This window comes from Heterodontus francisci, unplaced genomic scaffold (assembly GCF_036365525.1).
Source record: "Heterodontus francisci isolate sHetFra1 unplaced genomic scaffold, sHetFra1.hap1 HAP1_SCAFFOLD_124, whole genome shotgun sequence".
Taxonomy (NCBI): Eukaryota; Metazoa; Chordata; class Chondrichthyes; order Heterodontiformes; family Heterodontidae; genus Heterodontus; species Heterodontus francisci.
In genome coordinates, this window is record NW_027140322.1 from 1,416,287 (window position 1) to 1,441,284 (window position 24,998).

At 42.7% G+C, this 24,998-nt stretch overlaps 1 protein-coding gene across 1 annotated transcript in view; it reads left to right on the plus strand.

Annotated features, from left to right (window-relative positions):
* Window positions 1–17,504: 17,504 nt before the first annotated feature.
* Window positions 17,505–24,998, plus strand: part of LOC137359216 (deleted in malignant brain tumors 1 protein-like) — a 38,083-nt gene continuing 30,589 nt past the window's right edge. The window contains exons 1-3 of the mRNA XM_068025275.1: window positions 17,505–17,817; window positions 21,258–21,290; window positions 22,045–22,359. Of these exons, the coding sequence (XP_067881376.1) occupies window positions 17,505–17,817; window positions 21,258–21,290; window positions 22,045–22,359 (661 nt within the window). The remainder of the gene's footprint in view (window positions 17,818–21,257; window positions 21,291–22,044; window positions 22,360–24,998) is intronic.

Sequence of the window (24,998 nt, forward strand, 5' to 3'; positions counted from 1 at the left end):
GATGGGTGCTGTTCCAACAACACTCAAGAAGCTCGACACCATCCAGGAAAGCAGTCCGCTTGATTGGCACCCTATTCACAACCTCCAACATTCACTCCCTCCACCACCGACACACAGTGGAAGCAATGTGTATCAAGAACAAGGTGCACTGTGGCAACACACCAAGCACATACCAAAGCCGCTACCCATATTACTTAGAAGAACAAGGGCAGCAGATGCAGATGAACACCACCACCTTAATATTCCCCTCCAAGCCACTCACCATCCTGACTGAGAACAAAACCGTCGTTCCTTCACTGTCGCTGGATTAAAATTCTGGCACTCCCTTCCTTGCAGCACTGTTGGGCGTACCTACACCCCAAGGGCTGCAGCAGATAAAGAAGGCAACTCACACCATCGCAAAGGCAATCAAGGATGGTCAATAAATGCTGGTCTCGCCAGAGACGCCCACTCCCCATGACTGAATAATAACAACAAGAACAAAAAATCTCTCCTGCCCTCTGTCCTGTCATACATCTTAATTTTATTTCTGCTTGCCGCCTTCTTTTCACTTTGTCAAAAAAACTATTACATTTCTAACCTTTTCCAGTTCTGATGGAAGGTCACAGACCTGAAATGCTAACTCTGTCTCCACAGATGCTGTCAGATCTGCTGAGTATTTCCAGCACTTTCTAATTTAAGGTCAGTGTTTATTAGGTTGCCTGAGTGTCTCATTATTAACAGGGATCTCAGAAAATGACAGTATTGGCAGAGAGATCGTCAGATCTCTACTTTCATACTGCATTCTCTTAAGTATTTGAGAAAGTCTGAGGAGATCTTGCATGTATAACATAATTTATATAGGTTCTTTGCTGAGTATCAGTGCTTACTGCAAGTTCCTTAGTTAGTGTGAGCATTTTTCAGTATGTTCATGTGTAAGTGCCACTGTTTTCAGGATCGATTAGCTCCTCACAGATGCAAGAGATTGACCCAAATATCTTCAATCCCCACCATTCTGTGCGTGTGTTTCAAGTTTCTCTGACAATCTGTTGCTGTCAACACCCTTGGCTCATACTGAAATTGTCAGTCTGTGAGATCTGCAAAACACACCTCAGGGGGACAAGTCTATCAGATTGGGAAAGTACCGGACACATCCTCAGAAACCAAAGAGTGTGTGGCAGTGTTATGGGGGCTTTACCTTGTTTCAACTCCTTTTTGTCTACATTGACATAACAGTTTGTGGAATTCTTTTATGAAACGTCCATTTCTGGGGAGGTTTTGTTTCATTCTATGTGAGATCCGGGGAATTAATCATTTGAAGGTTTTCTACCTGTGATAACTTGATAGTGGCAGCTCAGCTGTGTTCATTTATTGATCTGTTTTAGTTCTTCAGACTCTTTTCATTACCCAGATCTACTTCCACTCCCAGAGAGATCAGGCTGACATTAAATTTTATTTATTGGGGCACAGTGGACAGTTTATTGAAGCAACTGTCTACCTTCAGATCCCCTCTTTGAATTGAGTCACAGCAACTTAACCACTGACATTGACACAGGCTGCATTTCCATGGATTGGATCACAGCGAGTTAACACTTTACATTAACACAGGCTCAATCCTCCTGATTGTATTTGATTCTTAACAGTATTCCTGCTTCATTAACCTATACAGGAAGCAGCCTCAACATCTCATGGCATCTTCTATTTTAAATTAAAACCACAGCGAGAATTGATGCATTGGTGTATCTGACTTTGCTGATTGAATTGGACTCAGAGTGATTTATCATGGCCTGTTGATATTGTGTGTTATACATTTGGAAATTGTACACAGATTACAGATATTCTGTGCTGTGATTCAGTATTTGTGATAAGAGGTACGTTTATTTGCAGACACTGAGCTGTCAAATATTTCCAATGAATTAATGATATTGCCCAGAAATGCTTCCCCCGATACTTTGTCCTTCTGGATTTTAAACAACGTAATTTCATATTCCGAGTTGAAATATGCTGCTGCAGTATCTTGACATTACAGAGCAGCAGGCAAGAAAAACGGAAGCAGAGAAATCACCACAACGCCAGGTGCTTCCTCTCAGTCCAACAGAAAAACACGCAGTGACTGTTCTGAGGCTCTGCAGAATGTGAGCTTCTTTTCACATATTTCGGCAATGGAAAGCCGTTCTTGACTCCAAGTGATCACCTTCCAGAAAACAGATTCCTTTGTTTTAGAGGAAACACATCACATCCCTCCCTGTATAGTTCAACGATGGTGAACATTCACAACTTATGATGACCACTCAGTGTCTCAGTGTGTTCTGCGTCTCTCGACAGTCTCAATTAGAGATCACATTTCCTCAAATATTTGGCAGTTTTCCCAATAAAGCTGCACAGTCCCTATATGAAGTGCAGCAGTTTTGAGAGGAATTTGTCAGATACGCTCTGCTGTTCGATAGTGGGAAAATACAGACAAACGCAGCAGAAAAGCAGTGATTGCTGGATTGCTGGCAATGGTGGTAATGGTAATCGAGGTGGCTGCCCTCCACATCAACGCAACATTTGACCAAGTGTGTGCCTAAGGAGATTACTTTCCTGATCCCATGATATTCCCTTTTGCCACTCTCTCCGAAGTTATTTATCTATTGTGTGTATGTATTTACATTCAATTGCAACCTCACCACATTTCTCCATGACATCAACTTCTTTAAAAAGTCAAAATATAGCAGATGCTGGTAATCTAAAACATGATCTGAAAATGTTGGAACTACTTAGTAGTCGAGGCAGCATTTTGAGAAAGAGAAACAGACTTAACCCTTCCTGCTGGAGAACTTTCTTCAGAACTAGAAAATGTTGTGCTGTAACAGTGTTTCAGTAAGCAAAGAGGCTGGGAATAGAGGAACGGAGGAAGGAAATAAAGAGAGAAACTGAGATGGGGTGGAAGGCAGTAGTGATTAAATGAAGAACAGAATCATTACCAGAACCTGCTGTCAAAAACAAATGGGGGCAATAGTTCCCACGTGTTTTTATTTTTGAAGTTGATGCTGAGTCAGAAAAATTGAAACAATGTAGGCGGCTGAACACAGAGGGGTCAGCTCTGAGTGGGACAGGGAATTGTAATGGCAAGTGAATGGAAGCTACTGGACATAATGGAAGAACTCAGCAAAGCAATTGCAGAATGTATGCTTCATCTCCATGGTGTTGAGGACAATTGTTAAGAATTAATGCATTGATTAAACAAAAACAAAAATACAAATAAATCACTGTTTGTGGTCCTGACAGTTGAAGGAGAGAAGGTGAAAGGGCAGGTCATGCATCACCAACACTTTCCTGGGGAGGTGACATTGGAAGAGTAGTGGGTGTTTTGAGTGAAGGAAGAGTGGGTCAAGCTGTACCTTCAGAATGCTGAAAATAGAGCAGAGGATGTCTGGTGGGAGCATTGTGGTGAAGTTGGCAGAAGTGATGGAGGATATTTCATTGAATGTAGAATCTGGTGGAGTGAAAGTTGAGGGTAAGGGCAACTTCATTATGGTTAAGGAAGGATGGAAGGAATGATAGTGGAACTGGAATGGAGAGGTTCAAAGGCCCTTTCAGCCACGGTGGCATAGAGCTAAATACACTTCATTCTAAAGCACACTTCTAACTGGAGAAGAGTAAAGGAGAAGGTGGAAAACAAGATCAACAACTTCTTATTTATGAGGTGTCCTTACATAGTTAAAATTTCCAAGTCATATTATCAAACACAATTTGATAGCGAGCAGCGTTAACAGATATTATGTCAGATGACCAAATGCTTCGTCAAGGTGGTAAGTTTTAAGCAGCATCTTAAAGGAGGAAAAATATGTAGAGAGGCAGAGGTTTATGGTGGGAATTCCAGAATTTCGGATCTTGGCAGATGAAAATAAGACCACCAGCGGTGGAGCGATTAAATTTGGGAATGCTCAGGTATCCGGAATTGAAGGAGGACAAATATCTTATAGGGCTGAAAGAGATTACAGAGATAGGGAAAGAAGAGCTCATGGGGAGATTATAAAATAAACGTGGGAATTTCAGTATTGATAAGCTGCATGACCAGAAGCTAATGCGTGTGCAGAGGTGATGGATGAACGTCTCCTTGCGAGAGTTGTATATAGGCAGCAGAGGTTTGGACATCCTCAGGATGACTGAGGATGCAAACAGGGAGATTGGCCAGGAATGCATTGGAATACTCAAATCTAGAGGTGAAGATGGGGAATTAAATGCTGCACTCTCTGGATGAAAAATGAATTGTCATTTAAAGGAAAAGAGAAAGGAGGGATTCATTGCAAATTCCAATTCAAGAATATAATCTAAAACCAAATAGAAAGCAGAGTGTACAGGGAGAATTGGAAAAGAATACAAGACAGACAAAGGGAAAGCATAGAAAAGATTAGCAGCTAACAGTAAAGGGGATCAGAAATCTTGTAAAACAGATACAAGTAAAATTAAAGGAACGGTGCAGCCGATTATGGAGAAGCAAATAAATATTCCTGTCGAGGCAGAGGGCGTGACTGAGGTACAGAATGAGTAATTTGCAACTGCCTTCAAAAAAGAAGAGGCTGAAATTAATGTCCCAATCGAGGGAAGGGATGTAGATATCCTGCATAGGATAAAATAGAAGGGAACGCGTTAGAATTAGAATCAGAATTAGAATTAGAACATTACAGCGCAGTACAGGCCCTTCGGCCCTCGATGTTGCGCCGACCTGTGAAACCATCTGACCTACACTATTCCATTTTCATCCATATGTCTATCCAATGACCACTTAAATGCCCTTAAAGTTGGCGAGTCTACGACTGTTGCAGGCAGGGCGTTCCACGCCCCTACTACTCTCTGAGCAAAGAAACTACCTCTGACATCTATCCTATATCTATCACCCCTCAACTTAAAGCTATGTCCCCTCGTGTTTGCCATCACCATCCGAGGAAAAAGACTCTCACTATCCACCCTATCTAACCCTCTGATAATCTTATACGTCTCTATTAAGTCACCTCTCCTCCTCCTTCTCTCCAACGAAAACAACCTCAAGTCCCTCAGCCTTTCCTCGTAAGACCTTCCCTCCATACCAGGCAACATCCTAGTAACTCTCCTCTGTACCCTTTCCATAGCTTCCACATCCTTCCTATAATGTGGTGACCTGAACTGCACGCAATACTCCGGGTGCGGCCTCACCAGAGTTTTGTACAGCTGCAGCATGACCTCGTGGCTCCGAAACTCGATCCTCCTTCTAATAAAAGCTAACACACCATATGCCTTCTTAACAGCCCTATTAACCTGGGTAGCAACCTTCAGGGATTTATGCACCTGGACACCAAGATCTCTCTGTTCATCTGCACTAACAAGAATCTTCCCATTAGCCCAGTACTCTGCATTCCTGTTACTCCTTCCAAAGTGAATCACCTCGCACCTTTCCGCATTAAACTCCATTTGCCATCTCTCAGCCCAGCTCTGCAGCCTATCTATGTCCCTCTGTACCCTACAACATCCTTCGGCACTATCCACAACTCCACCGACCTTAGTGTCATCCGCAAATTTACTAACCCACCCTTCTACACCCTCTGGCAGGTCATTTATAAAAATGACAAACAGCAGTGGCCCCAAAACAGATCCTTGCGGTGCACCATTAGTAACTAAACTCCAGGATGAACATTTGCCATCAACCACCACCCTCTGTCTTTTTTCAGCGTTGCTAAACAGTTTGTGACTAAATGTCGACAACACCCCTGGTCCAGATGGGAAGCATTCTGGGAGATAAAGGAAGCTGGGTAGAGATAAGATCAGCCCTGACCACAATGTTTCAATCCTCCTTGTATATCGCACTGGGGCCAAAGGACTGGAATTTGGCAAACGTTCGACTCCTTTTCAAAACGAGAGGAGAGGGAAAACCATGTGACTACACGCTAATCTGTCTCACCACAGTGAAAGTTGAGAGATCTACTAGAGGCCTTCATCAAGGACAAAATTAATTCTCACTTGCAGAAGCATGGGGTAAGATGAGAAAACCATCTCGGATTTATAAAAGGCTAATCGCGTGTAACTTAGCTGATTGAGTTATTTAATCAAGTAGGCCTTGTGTATTTGGGCATCCAATGCGGACGAAGTACCTCATAACAGACTTATTCAGAAAATGGGAATGCATATTAATAAAGGGACGATGTCAGCTCGAGTAGTCGATTGTGTAAGAGATAGGAGGTAGAGAACAGTGGTGAATGGATGCTCTTCTGACAGGCGAGAGTGGCTGTTGCCCGGGGGTTGGTTTTAAGACTACTGTTTTTACCTTCGACATGCAAATTACATAGCCTTCGGTTTAGAATGTATATTTTTTACATTTGTGGATGGTGAAAAACATGGCTCTGCATTAAATCGTGAATATTATAATAGCAGACTTCAGGGTAGACAGTCTGCTGAAATGGGCAGATCAACGGTAGATGCAACTTCTTGTGGTCAAGTCAGAAATGATGTTCATTGTGAAGACATCATATCAATATAACATAAATAGTACCATTTTCAGGAGGTGCAAGAACAGAGGGACAGGGGAATGCATGTTCATAAATCTTTAAGGATTGCAGGGCAAGTAGAGAAGCTGATTGAGAAAGTGTATGAGATATTTGCTTTGAAAATGGGGTTATTGAATTCAAACATAACGGGCATCAAGCTACTACTTTATAGATCAATTGTTATGACTCAGCTGGCGTCCTATGTGCAATTCCGGGCATGAATACCTTGGAAGAACTTCAAGGCCCTGCAAAACGTACAAAGGAGGATTATCAAGAAGGCACCACGGGTGAGGGAATTCATTTACATGGAGAGAATTCAGGAGCTTGGATTTTTCTTATTGGAGCAGGGAAAGTTCAGTGGGATAGAAACATAGAAAGTAGGAGCAGGAGTAGGCCAATTGGCCCTTCGAATCTGCTCCGCCATTCATTATGATCATGGATGATCATCCAACTCAGTAACCTGTTCCCGCTTTCGCCCCATACCCTTTGAACCCTTTAGACCCAAGAGCTGTAACTCACTCCTTCTTAAAAATCATACAATATTTTGGCATCAACTGCTTTCAGTGGTAACGAATTCCAACGGCTCACCACCCTCTGGGTGAAGAAATGTCTTCTTAACTCTGTCCTGAAAGGCTTAGCTGCATCCTTAGACTGTGACCCCTGGTTCTGGAATCCCCCAACATCGGGAACATCCTTCCTGCATCTACCCTGTCAAGTCCTGTTGGAATTTTGTAGGCTTCCATGAGACCCTCCCTCACTCTTCTGAACTCCAGTGAATATAATCCTAACCGACTCAATCTCTCCTCATACGTCAGTCCCGCCATCCCAGATCTAACAGAGTTCAAAATAATGAGGGGTTATGGTAGAATAAGAATGCGGAAATTATTTCCTCTCATGACTACGTTTGTCATCAGAGATCATGGCCAGGATTTTACTGGCCCCCAGAGGCGTGATTGGAAGCCAGGAGGGGTGGGGAGAGGGCACAGGGAAAAGCGGTGTGTGGCAAGGGATTTGGCAGGATGAGGATCCCAGCGCCTCCCCATCGTCCAGTGATCCATGAGGCAGGATAGGCCGACAACAGCCTTCCCGCCCAATGGCAGATTGAGGATCTTAAGTGGCCTATTAAGGGACAATTATGGGATCATTCCACCGCCGCTGGAATCTTACCAGCAGCGATGTCCTCCACCATATGGAGAGGACACCTTGTAAAACGAAGCATTCTCCCTGTGGCCTTGCGGGTGGGATGGGGCGTTGCCACCTTCATGGCCAATTTGTGACGCACAGAGCACCCTCACCAGGAACCAGTTCATTCCCCGGGACCTCCCTCCTCCTGCACCACAAGAAAACCACCCAGGCCCTCTCACCGGGGCCTTGCGTACTGGCTCTGGTAACCCTGCCTCACCTACCTCTTCTCTGCAGTTCAAGAGATCGGCCTGGATCCGAGACCTTCTGTAGAACCGGCAGAATAACTAGAAATGTAGTGAAGAGACATTTCTTCACACTGAGGCTTGTTTAGATCTGGAAAGCACGAACCGAAAGAGTGATGAAATCAGATTCAAGAGGAATTTATAAAGACAATTAAACAAGTGCTTGCAATGGAATAATTTGCAGGGTTACGAGAAAAAGCTACATATGTGACAATAAATTTGACAGCTCTTTCAAAGGGACGACTCTGACTAAAGTAGCCGAATGGCCTTTCCTGTGCATCGATGAATCTATGATCTGGACGCCAGATCAGTCATTCATTTACTTTTCACACTGTCACACGTCATTATCCTCGCAGGATAGGCTGATAGTTGGAACCTGGGTTCATTTTATCCATTAATGGTCACGATTCTTCACATTGGTTTATTTTAACAGCCTGTAATTCACGGTTCACACAAGTCAAAATCTATTGGTTATTTGGAAGGAAACATTGGTTTCTGCAGAAACGTCTGTCAAAGAATTTATTTCCACAACTGCCAGAGTATCAGAAGCTGCTGTCAGGAGCTCTTAGTGTCTGAGAACTGCGTTCGGTTAATGTTCCGTTCTCATCGCTGCACCCAGCGCCAGAACCATGATGCAAACCTTCCTGACCCTATCTCTACTGCAGCTTTTGAACTGTAAGTTAAAGATTATTGAATGCATTATGTTATTTACTGATACACTGATTATTATTACAAGATGTATATTATTAATCTAATTATCATCTTTAATACAGAACCCATTCAGGAGATGTAGAAAGTAAATAATGCTTTATACATTTTAATTTTCTTGTGTAGAGTTTAATGAAATATCGGTACTTGTTTATTGCCTTCCACCAGCCGCTCGTGCAGAGCAGACTGGCGTTGAAAATCTCATGGGTCGATTTAAGCAGGGTCTGTTACAAAAAGAGACACTTCGCTGTTCGAATAGAATATGTCAGTGTCCGGGATCAATTTACGGAAAACGGATCTATTTTATTTACAGTTGTCATTCATTGGGATGGTATGAAATGGAACTGTGTAATATAATTTGTAGTAGTTTCATTTACTACAAATTTTGGATTGAACGTTTCAATTTTAAGTTCTTTCAACTACAAATAGGAATAAACCTCCATTTATATAAAAATGCCTTGCGCTTATATAGCGCAATTTACGACGTCAGGACGTCCCAAAGGGCTTTGCTGTCAATTCTATATTGTTTTATAGTGTTGTCCATACTGTAATATAGGAAACGTGGCTGCTAATTTACACACAGCAAGCGCCGACAAACAGCAATGTGATAATGACCAGAATGTTTTTTTTGTGTGTGACAATCTTGATTGAGGGATCAACATTCGCCAGAGCACTGGGGATAATACCCCTGCCAATCCTCCAAATAGTGCACCTGAAAAGGCCGACGGAGCCTCGGTTTAACTTCTCCTCCGATGGAAAGCACTTGGGCAGTGCAGTACACACTCAGTACTGCACTCGAGTGGCAGCCCAGATTCTGTGCTCAAGTCTCTGGAATTAGACTTGAACCCACCATCTCCTGACTCAGAGGCGAGAGTGCTAGCAATTGAGCTATTGCTGACAGTAATATTGTTTTGGTTACAGTAAACGAGTTTGGAATATTCTACATCTAATTCATAGGTATTTTAAATTCCCAGTTGAATTTGTGTCGAACACAAAGACTGCGGGAGTTTGTTTTATATTTCCCCCTGTGTTTCTTATACTGACACAGCCAGCTGGAATTGAAATTTTAATCTGATTATTTAAAGCGAGTCTGATAGAAGTAGAGCGCCGACTTTGTTTGAATAGAGTGTATCAGAGTCTGGGTGTAAGTTATCTCACTGAGTGTAGATCACCAGTCAAAACTACATCGAATGCCACCATGAACCACCACACACATTTCTGTCACAGATGTGTCTCAACACAAGTGTTGTCTGGTCTCCTAGTGATACAGTTCATGAAACTAAATATTTTAAAATAATTTGTTCAATGTTGAAGTGTTACCTTCAATCTATAATAACCACTCAACTGGAGGTGGAACCAATATTTTTCAATTCGTTTTCATGATTAGTATAATTATCAAGAGCACTCTGCAAAAAATGATGTTACTAAAAGTTCCTAAATCATTGGGGAATTTGCTCTGTATTATTGATCAGTTAGTGATGATCTTCAAAATTATTATCTTTTATACTAAATTAATTATTCCATTGCCTCCATTTTTTTGTACAATGCCTGAAGATAGTTAAGTTTTCCCAATCACATATTTTCACACAGTGTCATGTTGTGTGTAAAGAGTTAGCGATATTGTTCTTTATGATTGTTCCAACGGCTCGATATTTGTTGTTTTATTCCATTGATGATTCCATTCTGTTTCTCACTATTTCCCGTGTGTGTTTGGTTACATTTATTAATCTCTGTCTGTGACAAACTTTATTGGTTTACTGACAGGCCAGCTTAGTCCCAGTGTTATCAGATACTTTATGTGTTTAACGAATTGTATTTCCGTGAATTTTAACTAATTGGATCGTAAAAGCCTGTTTTGTAGATTATTTAAAGAAAATGCTAGTCAAGCCACAGAAAAGATAAACAATGAATTGCACATGACTCCCTGTATCCTTTTCTCCAATCGCTAGTTGCTCAGAATCATTTTTAAAAAGCAGGCATGCTTTCTGACAAAAAACACTGTGAATCATTGCTATCATATGAAGCGAATATTGACATAGTTTATCTCATTTGTAGAATTCACGTTGAATACGAATCTTGGGCTGTTGGTTTGATTGTACATTCCATCAATATTAAATAGGGAACAATTATCCATTCTTTCGCACTCAGAAAACATTGTTTTTATAATATCTTGCATCTGATCAACAGGTCTTCTAAATTGCCAGGTGGGACATGTGCAAAACTTTGATTTAAATGCAAAATTGAAAACAAATACTGTGGCAAATTGTTTTATTTGGTCCTCTGCGGCTCTTGTACCAACACAACTGACTGAAGTTGAAATTCTAAGCAAATTATTTAAATACAGCAATCCAGCAGTAGAAAGTGATCACAGTGAGAATAGAAGGTCTCGGGGTTTGGGTTCGATGGTAATGCAGGGATTATAGAACAGCAGTCAAAGCTAAATCTGCTGCTGACTGAAGCCACACGGGCATTTCTGTCCCAGTTATTTCACAGTAGAAGTGCTGTCTGAACCTGTGTGATGTGCTGAATGGAACTGAAATGATTTAAATCGTTTGTTCCACGTTGGAGTGTTGTACATGATCTATAAATATTGTATAATGTATTAACTAGAGGCAGAAACAATATTATTTCAATTAGCATTAGTTATTACTGTAATTGTGAAGTGCCTCTCCAAAAGATAATGTTACTGAATATTCCAAAATCTCTGGAAGATTTTCCATTTATGATTGTTTACTTAATGATGACCTTGAACTTTAGAACTTTGAATTATAAATTCTCAACTTATTTCACATATCGTATGTTCAGCGTCAAGTACTAATTAATGTGACAAAGTCTCCTTCCACATGTTCCTTTTATGTAAACCATTGTGAAGTGTTTGATGAGATATCATGAATAGTCTCCTTCCACCAGCTCGATATTTTTGCGCAGTTTTTCGGTCGATGATTCGATTCAGTTTCTCACTGTTTCCAGTGCGGGTTTGGTTACATTTGTTTATGTCTATCGACAGCAAATGCTGGTTCACGACAGGGAAACGCTCCCTTAATGTTATTTCAGACTTCCATGATTAATTTTCTTTTGGTTTTGTAAAAGGGATTGTATTCTAAAAATCTGATTCTGAGGGTAATTTAAGAATATTTTCTGCAAGCCACAGAACAGAGAGAAAGTATGAAATCTATCTGACTCCCTGAATCTTTTTATTAGCTTTTGGCCCCAGATCAAAATCAATTTCTGGGGAATGTGCATATTTATTTTGATTTGTCATTTATTGAAATCGGACAAGTGAATATTGAAACAGTTTCCTTAATTTATAAATTTGTCATTGAATACATTCTGTCCTGTTTGATTTTAAGTTCATCAAATTCAAATAAGGAACTGTTATTCATTTTTGTCGCAAAAAGCAAAAACGGATCTAATATTTGTCACCTGATTAATATTTAATTGCATTTCCAGAGGAATTATGAGTTAAATTTAGTTTTATTACCAAAATCGAACAGAAATGAGGCAAGAGTTGGTTTTATATTGTTTCCTATGGCTCTTGTAAGGACGCAGCAGACTGGAGTTAAAATTTTAATCAGACGTTTAAAACGGAGGCTCCTGGAAGTAGAAAGTAGTCAGTGTTACAATCGAGTGTGTGGTAGTCAGAACTGTAGAATACCGGGATCTGCACCCAGTCAACTCATCCCACATTGAGATTTCTGTCCGCGGAATTTCTCAGTGAAGTGCCATGTGCTGGAGAGAATTAGATTAAATAGTTTGTACAGCATTTGGGATATTCAGAAAGGACAATAAATATTGTATAATACATTAGCTGGAAGTGGAATCCATATTGCTTCATTTGTACTGATTATTAATAGTGTTATCGATTATACCCTCCAGAAATTATGCTACTGTTTTCAGGGGATTTTGCGGATGAACAATTTTATTTCATCACCGACAATCTTCAAAACTATGTCTTTTGACATGAAATCATGATTTCTATTTCATACATTTATATGCACGGTGTTGTGTCATAATTAGTCTTTCTCAGTCTCTTTCTACATGATTCATACATTTGATGTAGATTTTTTTTCGAGATACAGCACTGAAACAGGCCCTTCGGCCCACCGAGTGCCCACCGAGTCTGTGCCGAACATCAACCACCCATTTATATTAATCCTACACTAATCCCATATTCCTACCAAACATCCCCACCTGTTCCTATATTTCCCTACCACCTACCTATCCTAGTGACAATTTATAATGGCCAATTTACCTATCAACCTGCAAGTCTTTTGGCTTGTGGGAGGAAACCGGAGAACCCGGAGGAAACCCACGCAGACACAGGGAGAACTTGCAAGCTCCACACAGTCAGTACCCGGAATCGAACCCGGGTCCCTGGAGCTGCGAGGCTGCGGTAATAACCACTGCGCCACTGTGCAGCCCTAGTATTTAATATCCAGACGTATTTCTGAATCTCTTTCCACATATCCCATACTTTATATATGGCGCGATGCAGTGTTTAATGAAAGATCCAGAGTTGTTTCCCAATCTCTGGGAAAAGGTGGGAAAGTTGATCTGGGGCAGTAGATCATCCATGATCTTATTGAATGGCGGAGTGTCTGGGTAGGCAGTATGGCCTAATCCTACTCCTATTAAATTCTTTAATGTCCTTCTACATATGCCATACTCTGGTCACCTTGTGGAACAAATTCTGAATTTATTTGCATATAGAAATTCAACAGACAGTGCCCAGAACAATTTGTCTCGGTACTGTTAATGTTCGATGCGTGTTTGGTTATTTCGAACCGTGGTAACGTTTCTTCAGACACTAGTTGATGTGTTATGGAGATAGATTGCTAAACGTTACTGATAATAGTATTGACACACAGAATCCGGATTGTTTGATATGATTTCCTTCTGTCCAGTGCTTTACTTGTGAATGTAAGCTACAATAACTGTAATTCTATCAATTAATTTGCTTCTGAAATCCACAAGACCTCATTTAATTGTGGAAGTAGTTCAAATTGGACCTAAAATAGTTTGATATAATATAATTATTTTGATTCTTGACCCATCTAATAATCTGCGGTTCGAAGAATGCACTCACAAACTCTCTGCATTGACTGTATTTTGTATCCCCTAAACCACCGCTGTCCCTGGTTTTGTAACTCATTCAAGAGTTTAAATTTTGGGCTTTGAATATCCCACGTTTGTCCCGTTTCAGTTCACCACCTTTGAGTTTATTGTTATTTATAATTAATATTTCTAAATTACTGTTTATAGTAATACCGTACCATAGTAATTTAACATATGTATAAAATGTTAAAACAACTTAACAGTTTTGCACCAAACCCATTAGTCTAAACATCAGGAAGGTAACGGTGTGAACACTGAAATCTCATGCGTTGGGATCCGGGAGTCAGTGGCAGCGGGACTGTTCATGCCAGCATAATAGCAGCAGAGTTTTAGATCAGCTGAAGTTTACCTCGGGTAGGAGGCCGACCAGAAGAGTGTTGGAATAGTGAGTATATTCTCTGCATATATCGGAGATTTGAAAAACGGGACACAGAAATGCATTCAAACCTTTTCAAGAAAAATAATGAGAGCACTTAGAAACTGCGAGGAAGGATCTGAGAGCAAAATGGAGGAATCAGCAGAAATGAGGAGTAGTTTAGATAAATGGAAAAATAGTAATGATTGAGAAAGGGGATTGACTGAACATTTCTCTGAGACAGTAAGAGATAAACTGGCCGAATAGGCAAGTATGGGTATCTCGGTTATAATTGTTTAAATTCATTTTCAGAATATGAGTTCGCTGGCCATGCAGAATTTACTGAACAACCCCACTTAGCCAGATAGGTTGGCGGGGTGTTTTCTTGAACCACTGTCGTCATGTTGGCGATGTTGTCCTCCACCCATGCATTGTCTATCCCTGGTTTCCCTAAGAGGGTGTTCGTGGGCTTTCTCCTTGAACCACTGGATTATCTGGAGAAAAAAATCCCACGTGACATGGATGGTTACAGGCTGAAATGATAAATGCATGAAGAGTAGGGGAAATGAATGAGTGGATTGAAGACGATTCACGGACTCTACAGAAACACTGAGACTGGAACAGTTTTTCAGTAAATACTGAAAGATTATTTCCCCCCGCTCCCCCACGTCTGTCATTGGATCACTTGAAAAGGGGAATTTGTGGGAACTGACTTTTATCAGGGAAAGTCAGTAGGAATACTATGGCTCCAGGACTGGGAGGAAGTCACACACTCTTTACATTCCAGAATTGGGATCATTAAGAGACCAGTGAGATATAGTTGGGAAACAGTAACGCATTCAAAATTACTCGGGAAGCACAGCTGAGGACAGGAATCGGTGTCCCGTTGTCTATAATATATCACCAGAGTATACAAAGAGACAATAATACATGGGAGATATAATTTCACCAGGGAGTTGGGGAGCAGGTCAACACACCGTCTGTAGTATATGATGTTTAGTTTAGAGATACAGCACTGAAACAGGCCCTTCGGCCCAGCGAGTCTGTGCCGACCATCAACCACCCATTTATACTAATCCTACACTAATCCCATTATCCTACCAAATTCTCACCTATCCCTATATTCCCCTACCATCTACTTATACTAGGGGCAGTTTATAATGGTCAATTTACCTACCAACGTGCAAGTCTTTTGGAAGGAAACCGGAGCACCCGGAGAAAACCCACACAGACACAGGGAGAACTTGCAAACGCCACACAGGCAGTACCCAGAATTGAACCTGGGTTGCTGGAGCTGTGAGGCTGCGGTGAAAACCACTGCGTCACTGTGCCACCCCATGTTGCGAATAGAAAAACACCTGGAGATCTGTGAGACACATTGTGATCAGGGGGATTGGGATCAGGTCAACACACCGTCTGTAGTATATAATGTTGAGAATAGAAAAACACCTGGAGATCTGTGAGACACATTGTGATCAGGGGGATTGGGTTCAGGTCAACCGAGTGACAGAATGTTTGAAAATCGGAAACGCTTAACCAGTAAACGGGAGGACCATTGATCGAACATCATTAATGGGTAAAAGAACAGGGCACGTCGGCGAGGGCAGGTTACAAGAGAATCAGGACTGCAGGAGCTTAGTAAGAAACAGTCAGCACGGAGTTAGGAGGCTGACAGACTGTTAATCTTGTTTTGTTTCGTTTGAGGAAGCTATATAATTTATTGAACGGCAGAATAGCCCAATTACACGTTTACAGAAACTTTGAACGTTACAGGTGGAAGAATTTGCAGTAAATTGAAAGGCATTGAAATCTACCACAGGATCGGAAAATCTTTAATTTGTGTTGCCATCCCTTCTCGAACTTTAGATCGGAAAGCTGAATTCACTGAGAGTGCCATCATCAGGTGGTTTTAAAGCGTGTCCATCACCATCCTCTTCTCAGGGCATCTACATACGGGTCATCAATGATCAGAGCACCATCAGCACAAATTTGCAGGGCGATTGGGAATGGGAGTGATACTAATTAGACAGCTCTTACGAAGAGACACCATGGGCCGAATGGCGTCCCTCTGTGCTGTTTCATTGTAAGATTCTATGAGGGAGAGGACCATCACCATCGCCTTCTCAGAGCACCTTCACACTGGTAATACATGCAGCCCACGCACCATCAGCGCAAGGAGAGAGTGTATCCGGGTGTCAGTGTGTGTATATGTGAAAATAATTCTGCATATATTTTATCCCATTACCAATATTAAAGTGTTGCAGAAACTGTATTTTCTGTTTTAAGGAATGAAATCACAGATCCCGATATAACTTCTTCTGCAAGGCACGGGAATAATGACCCTGCAGTTAGTTGTATTTGTGTTTTTTCGTTCTGACAGTTTCATTCATTTATTGCGCTAGTGAACTCTAATTGTTAACTTCTCATTTCAGGCAGACCTGGGAACAGTAAGGCTGACCCGTCAGGTAATCGCCCTTTATTTTCACACTATCTGCTCTCTCTCTGCTCTAATCCATCCCATTAAATATTAAGCTTGGGCAACAATCTCAGCATTTTCTTTGATCACGGATTAACCCGCTGCCCAGTTGAGAGTCAGAAAGGGAGAGTGTCCCTCATACTGTGACTAAAGATCTTTAACTTTAGCTGAGAGATGAGTGCTGCCTTCATGCAGAGGGACAATAACTGAGGGTCTCTAAAAAGCAAAGTGTGAAGGATCGGCTCCACTCACACTGTTACCTAGCTGAGAGATGACTGCTGTCTTCATGCAGAGGGACAATAACTGAGGGTCTCTAAAAAGCAAAGTGTGAAGGATCAGCTCCACTGACACTGCTACCGGTCCAAAGGTCCAGCTAACCAATCTGCACTGACATCAAGATCACATCACCATCCAGCCCTGTCTTCATTGGCTGTACTGGGTGTGGGTGCAATTTCCTCTGCTCTTTCCTGGTGCTGGGATCTCACTGTGTTCGTCCAATGAGTTCTGAGCACGTAAACATGTGATCATTACAGTCACGCCCATCTCCCCATTTCTGCAGGTTCAAACTATTCTGAGCCTGTCCCCACCCAGTTCTCATTGGAGCCGCTTTGTTGCTGGGAATATCCGGCTGTCTCCCGGTTCCCTGCTCGTTTGCACCGTGTATTAGCATTTCCCTTTCCTTTTTTCGTGTGTAATATATACTCCGATTTTTATTAGTGTTCTGAATGCAGACTGATATTCCTGTCAATTCATACCTGGTGAATGGGGAGGGTCTGTGCACTGGGAACCTGTGGGTTCAACACACGAGAACCGCTAGATATTTTGGATATTTTAAAGAGACGGTGAAGCTGAGACTGGTGATTGGGGAGGGTCCGGGCGCTGGGAACCTGTGGGTTTAACACACTGCAACCGCTCGATGATATTTCTGATATGTTACAGAGATGGTGACGCTGCGACTGGTGAATGGGGGCAGTCGGTGCGCTGGGAGAGTGGAGATTCACTACAGGGGGCAGTGGGGGACTGTGTATGACAGATTCTGGGACCTGCCAGACGCCGCTGTTGTGTGTCGGGAGCTGGGCTGCGGGACCGCGGTCTCTGCACCACGTGGACCTCACTTTGGGGAAGGGTCCGGACCCATTGTGACGTCTAATGTAAAGTGCGGCGGGACCGAGGCCGCTCTGCGGGACTGTGAGTCAGTTCAATGGGATCACTATTCCGGGTCACACTCCTCTGATGCCGGCGTCATCTGCTCAGGTAAAAATATTTCTCTGTCTCTCATCTCCCGCCGCGGCTGATAGATTCTGTGAAGAAGTGAAAGTAAAACAATCCGGGACGGTCCATCCCCGGAAAGGCAGATGATAATAATTCCAGTTATCTCCGGTTAGAATTAATGTTAATATTAGGATCACTGTTTAAAATTATATCATTAGTATTATATTTAATAAACATTCTCCACCGGGAGCAGCCAATACCTGATACTCAGCACATTTACAATGCAGACAGTGCAGTTTCCATTGAGATTTTCCCTAGATCCGCAGTGAATGATCTGAACGGCTGGAAATGTCACAATCTCAATCCAAATCTCCATTCATCAGCCCAGCAGCCGCTGCCGGGCATGTACTGTCAGCCCAGCTGTCCACCTGCAATGATCGCTTGGCCTCAGATCTGATATATCACACAGATTGTGAAGTTGAGACTGGGGAGCAGGGAAGGGAGGGAGGGAGGGATGGAGGTTCCTCAGCCTCGGGGAGCTGAAGTAATGGGTCCGCAGTTATTGTGGGAATCACAAAGATAACTGCCCTGTAAGATCCCACCGCTGCTTGCGCATTGCCATTTACATTTTGGCAAATATTGAGAAAGTGTAATGCACAGAATATTAAACAAAAGAGATAACATAGTTCAGGAAGCAGTTGCAACGATTAAACTCAACACCATTGAACTATTGGAAGAAAAGCGCCGAGTTTTACTGAAATCCTGACCACTTACTGTCAGGAGGACAGTGATCGACTTCAAGAAGACAAAGAAAGGCTGGTGAAATGGACGGACAGGTGGCAGATGAAATTGAATGCAGAGAAGTGGGAACTGATACATTCTGGTTGGAACAAGGAGGAGAGGCAATATCACAGAATCACTGAACTGTTGCAGTGCAGAAGGGGGCTATTCGGCCCATCATGTCTGCATGGACCCTCTGAAAGAGAAATTCACTCAGTTCCATTCCCCTGCCTTCTCTCCATAACTCTGCATATTCTTCCTTTTCATATACTGTCTAATTCCCTTTTGAATGCTTCAGTTGAATCTGCCTCACCCCGTTCTCAGCCAAACATTCCAGATCTTAAATACTTGCTGCATGAAAAAAGATTTTCCTCATGTCACTTTCGCTTTTTATACCAAATGCATTAAATCTGTACCCTCTCCTTCTCAGTCCTTTCACCAGTGGAAACAATTTCTCTCTATCTACTCTGTCCAGGACCCTCAGTGTTTTGAATATCTCTATCAAATCACCTCTCAGCCTTCTCTTCTCCAAGGAAAACAGTCCTAACTTCTCCAATCTATCTTCATAACTGAAATTCCTCATCCCTGGAACCATTCACATGAAACGCCTCTGTATTCTCTCCAATGCCCTCACATCTTTCCTCAAGTGCGGCGCCCAGAACTGGATGCAATACTCCAGCTGACGCCGAACTAGTGTCTCATACAAGTTCAACTTAATTCCTTGCTCTTGCACTCTATGCACCTATTAATAAAGCCAAGTGTCGTTTATGCTTTATTTAACGCTCTCTCAACCTAGCCTGCCACCGTCAATGACTTATGCACTATTAAACCAAGGTCCCTCTGCTCCTGTAACCCCTTTAGAATTGAACCCTTCATTTGATATTTTATCTTCATGTCAGTCCGACCAAAATGAATCACTTCACATTTCTCTGCATTGAACTTCATCCGCCAACTGCCTGCCCATTCCACCAAATTGTCAATGTTTTTTTGAAGATCTGTACTATCATCCTCACAGTTCACGATGCTTCCAAGTTTTGTATCATCTGCAAACGTTGAAATTGTGCCCTGTACACCAAGGTTTAGTTCATTTATATATATAGACAGGGACCTGAAGATTGAAGGATACATGGCATTTAGGAAGGGCAGGAAGCTAGGAACAGGTGGAGGGGTAGCTCTGTTAATTAATGATGGTATTACTCGGGAAGCATAGCTGAGGACAGGAATCGGTGTCCCGTTGTCTCTAATATATCACCAGAGTATACAAAGAGACAATAACACATGGGAGATATAATTTCACCAGGGAGTTGGGGAACAGGTCAACACACCGCCTGTCGTATATAATGTTTAGTTTAGTTTTGAGATACAGCACTGAAACAGGCCCTTCGGCCCACCGAGTCTGTGCCGACCATCAACCACCCATTTATACTAATCCGACACTCATCCCATATTCCTACCACATCCTCACCTATCCCTACATTCCCCGACCACCTACTTATACTAGGGGCAATTTGTAATGCTCAATTTACCTACCAACCTGCAAGTCTTTTGGCAGGAAACCGGAGCACCCGGAGAAAACTCACACAGACACAGGGAGAACTTGCAAACGCCACACAGGCAGTACCCAGAATTGAACCCGGGTTGCTGGAGCTGTGAGGCTGCGGTGCATACCACTGCACCACTGTGCCACCCCAAGTTGCGAACAGAAAAACACCTGGAGACCTGTGAGACACATTGTGATCAGGGGGATTGGGTTCAGGTCAACCGAGTGACTGAATTTTTGAAAAGCAGAAACGCTTAACCAGTAAACGGCAGGACCATTGATCGAACATCATTAATGGGTAAAAGAACAGGGCACGTCGGCGATGGCAGGTTACAAGAATATCAGAACTGCAAGAGCTTAGTAAGAAACAGTCAGCCCGGAGTTAGGAGGCTGACAGACCGTTAATCTTGTTTTGTTTCGTTTGAGGAAGCTATATAATTTATTGAACGACAGAATAGCCCAATTACACGTTTCCAGAATATATGAAAGTTACAGGTGGAAGAATTTGCAGTAAATTGAAAGGCATTGAAATCGACAGCAGGATCGGAAAATCTTTAATTTGTGTTGCCATCCCTTCTCAAACTTTAGATCGGAAAGCTGAATTCACTGACAGTGCCATCATTGTGGGTTTAAAAGGGTATCCATCAACACCCTCTTCTCAGGGTATCTGCATACGGGTCATCAATGATCAGAGCACCATCAGCACAAATTTACAGGGCGATTGGGAATGGGAGTGGGACTAATTAGACAGCTCTTACGAAGAGACAGCATAGGCACCATGGGCCGAATGGCGTCCCTCCGTGCTGTTTCGTTGGAAGATTCTGTAAGGGAGAGGACCATCACCATCGCCTTCTCAGAGTACCTTCAGACTGGTAATACATGCAGCCCACCCACCATCAGCACAAGGAGAGAGTGTATCTGGGTGTCAGTGTGTGTATATGTGAAAACAATTCTGGATATATTTTATCCCATTACCAATATTAATGTTGTGCAGAAACTGTATTTTCTGTTTTCAGGAATGAAATCACAGATCCCGATATAATTTCTTCTGCAAGGCACGGGAATAATGACCCTGCAGTTAGTTGTACTTGTGTTTTATCTTTCTGACAGTTTCATTCATTTCTTGCCCTAGTGAACTCTAATTGTTAACTTCTCATTTCAGGCAGACCTGGGAACAGTAAGGCTGACCCGTCAGGTAATCGCCCTTTATTTTCACACTATCTGCTATCTCTCTGCTCTAATCCATCCCATTAAATATGAAACTTGGGCGAAAATCTCAGCATTTTCTTTGATCACGGATTAACGCACTGCCCAGTTGAGAGTCAGAAAGGGAGGGTGTCCCTCATACTGTGACTAAAGATCTTTAATTTTAGCTGAGAGATGACTGCTGCCTTCATGCAGAGGGACAATAACTGAGGGTGTCTGAAGAGCAAAGTGTGAAGGATCAGCACCACTGACACTGCTGCCGGTCCAAAGTTGCAGCTAACCAATCTGCGCTGACATCAAGATCACATCACCATCCAGCCCTGTCTTCATTGGCTGTACTGGGTGTGGGTGCAATTTCCTCTGCTCTTTCCTGATGTTGGGGTCTCACTGCGTTCGTCCAATGAGTCCTGAGCACGTAAACATGTGATCATTACAGCCGCGCCCATCTCCCCACTTCTGCATGTTAGAACTATTCTGAGCCTGTCCCCACCCAGTTCTTATTGGAGCCGCTGTGTTGGTGGGAATATCCGGCTGTCTCCTGGTTCCCTGCTCGTTTGCACCGTGTATTAGTATTTCCCTTGCCTTTTTTCGTGTGTAATATATACTCCGATTTTTATTAGTGTTCTGAGTGCAGACTATTATTCCTGTCAATTCATACCTGGTGATTGGGGAGGGTCCGGGCGCTGGGAGCCTGTGGGTTTATCACACTCCAACCGCTTGATGATATTTCTGATATTTTACAGAGACGGTGAAGCTGAGACTGGTGAATGGAGGCAGTCGGTGCGCTGGGAGAGTTGAGATTCACTACAGGGGACAGTGGGGGACTGTGTATGACAATGTCTGGGACCTGCAGGACGCCACTGTTGTGTGTCGGGAGCTGGGCTGCGGGACCGCGGTCTCTGCAGCGGTCCGGGCTCACTTTGGGGAAGGGTCGGGACCCATTGTGACGTGGAATGTGAAGTGCAGCGGGACCGAGGCCACTCTGCGGGACTGTGAGTCAGCTCAATGGGATCACTATTCCGTTTCACACTCCAATGATGCCGGCGTCATCTGCTCAGGTAAAAATCTTTCTCAGTCTCTCATCTCCCGCCACGGCTGATAGCTTCTGTGAAGAAGTGAAAGTAAAACAATCCAGGACGGTCCATTCCCGAAAAGTCAGATGATAATAATTCCAGTTATCTCCGGTTAGAATTATTTTTAATATTAGGATCACTGTTTAAAAGTATATAATTAGTATTATATTTAAGAAACATTCTCCAGCGGGAGCAGCCAATACCTGATAGTCAGCACATTCACAATGCTGACAGAGCAGTTTCCATTGAGATTTTCCCTGGATCCGCAGTGAATTATCTGAACGGCTGGAAATGTCACAACCTCAATCCAACTCTCCATTCATCAACCCAGCAGCCGCTGCCGGGCATGTACTGTCAGCCCAGCTGTCCACCTGCAATGATCGCTTGGCCTCAGATCTGATATAGCACACAGATTGTGAAGCTGAGACTGGGGAGCAGGGAAGGGAGGGAGGGAGGGAGGTTCCTCAGCCTCGGGGAGCTGAAGTAATGGGTCCGCAGTTATTGTGGGTATCACAAAGATAACTGCTCTGTAAGATCCCACAGCTGCTTGCGCATTGCCATTTACATTTTGGCTAATATTGAGAAAGTGAAATGCACAGAATATTAAACAAAAGAGATAACATAGTTCAGGAAACAGTTGAAACGATTAAACTCAACACCATTGAACTATTGGAAGAAAAGCGCCGAGTTTTACTGAAATCCTGACCAGTTACTGTCAGGAGGATAGTGATCGACTTCAAGAAGACAAAGAAAGGCTGGTAAAATGGACGGACAGGTGGCAGATGAAATTTAATTCAGAGAAGTGGGAACTGATACATTCTGGTTGGAACAAGGAGGAGAGGCAATATCACAGAATCACTGAACTGTTACAGTGCAGAAGGGGGCTATTCGGCCCATCATGTCTGCATGGGCCCTCTGAAAGAGAAATTCACTCAGTTCCATTCCCCTGCCTTCTCTCCATAACTCTGCACCTTCTTCCTTTTCACATACTGTCGAATTCTCTTTTGAATGCTTCAATTGAACCTGCCTCACTACGTTCTCAGCCAAACATTCCAGATCTTAAATACTTGCTGCATGAAAAAATATTTCTCTCATGTCACTTTCGCTTTTTATACCAAATGCATTCAATCTGTACCCTCTCCTTCTCGGTCCTTTCACCAGTGGAAACAATTTCCCTCTTTCTACTCTGTCCAGGACCCTCAGTGTTTTGAATATCTCTATCAAATCACCTCTCAGCCTTCTCTTCTCCAAGGAAAACAGTCCTAACTTCTCCAATCTATCTTCATAACTGAAATTCCTCATCCCTGGAACCATTCTCATGAAACGTCTCTGTATTCTCTCCAATGCCCTCACATCTTTCCTCAAGTGCGGCGCCCAGAACTGGATGCAATACTCCAGCTGAGGCCAAACTAGTGTCTCATACAAGTTCAACTTAATTCCTTGCTCTTGCACTCGATGCACCTATTAATAAAGCCCAGGGCCGTGTATGCTTTATTTAACGCTCTCTCAACCTAGCCTGCCACCGTCAATGACTTATGCACTATTAAACCAAGGTCCCTCTGCTCCTGTAACCCCTTTAGAATTGAACCCTTCATTTGATATTTTATCTTCATGTCAGTCCGACCAAAATGAATCACTTCACATTTCTCTGCATTGAACTTCATCCGCCAACTGCCTGCCCATTCCACCAAATTGTCAATGTCCTTTTGAAGATCTGTGCTATCCTCCTCACAGTTCACGATGCTTCCAAGTTTTGCATCATCTGCAAACGTTGAAATTGTGCCCTGTGCACCAAGGTTTAGTTCATTTATATATATAGACAGGGACCTGAAGATTGAAGGATACATGGCATTTAGGAAGGGCAGGAAGCTAGGAATAGGTGGAGGGGTAGATCTGTTAATTAATGATGGCATTAGCGCAATGGTGAGGGATGATCTAAGTTCAGGAGACCAGGATGTAGAAGCTGTTCGGGTAGAGATGAAAAATCATTAAGGCAAGAATTTGCTTGTCAGAAGTGGTGTACAGACCACCTGACATTAACCACACTGTGGGGCCGGTTATAAATGAATAAATGAATGGCAGCCTGTCAGAACGGTGCAGTGATAATTAGGGGCAGATCTTCGCCTAAATTTAGACTGGAAAAGTCAGATGGGCAGAGATAGCCTAGATGAGGACTGCATAGAATATTCTCGGGATAATTCCTTGGAACAATACCTTGTGGAGCCAACCAGAGAGTAGGATATACGAGATCTGGTATTGTGCAATGAGGTAGGAATAATTAATGACCTTACAGTTAAGGTGCCCCGAGGTAGCAGCGATCATGATATGATTGAATTTTACATTCAGTTTGAGGGAGAGTAGAGTGGGTCCAAGACTAATATTTTAAACTTAAATAAGGGCAATTATGAGACCATGAATGCAGAGCTAGCTAAAGTGAATTGGCAAATCAGGTTGCGGGATAGGTCAATAGAGCTTCAGTGGCAGACATTTAAGGGAATATTTCAGATTGCACAATTTCTCATATTTCAACGAGAAAGAAACATTCCAAGAGTGGGTCCCACCATCCGTGGTTAAGTAAAACAGCCAAAGGTCTTAAAGAAAAAGCCTGTAATTGCGCAAAACTG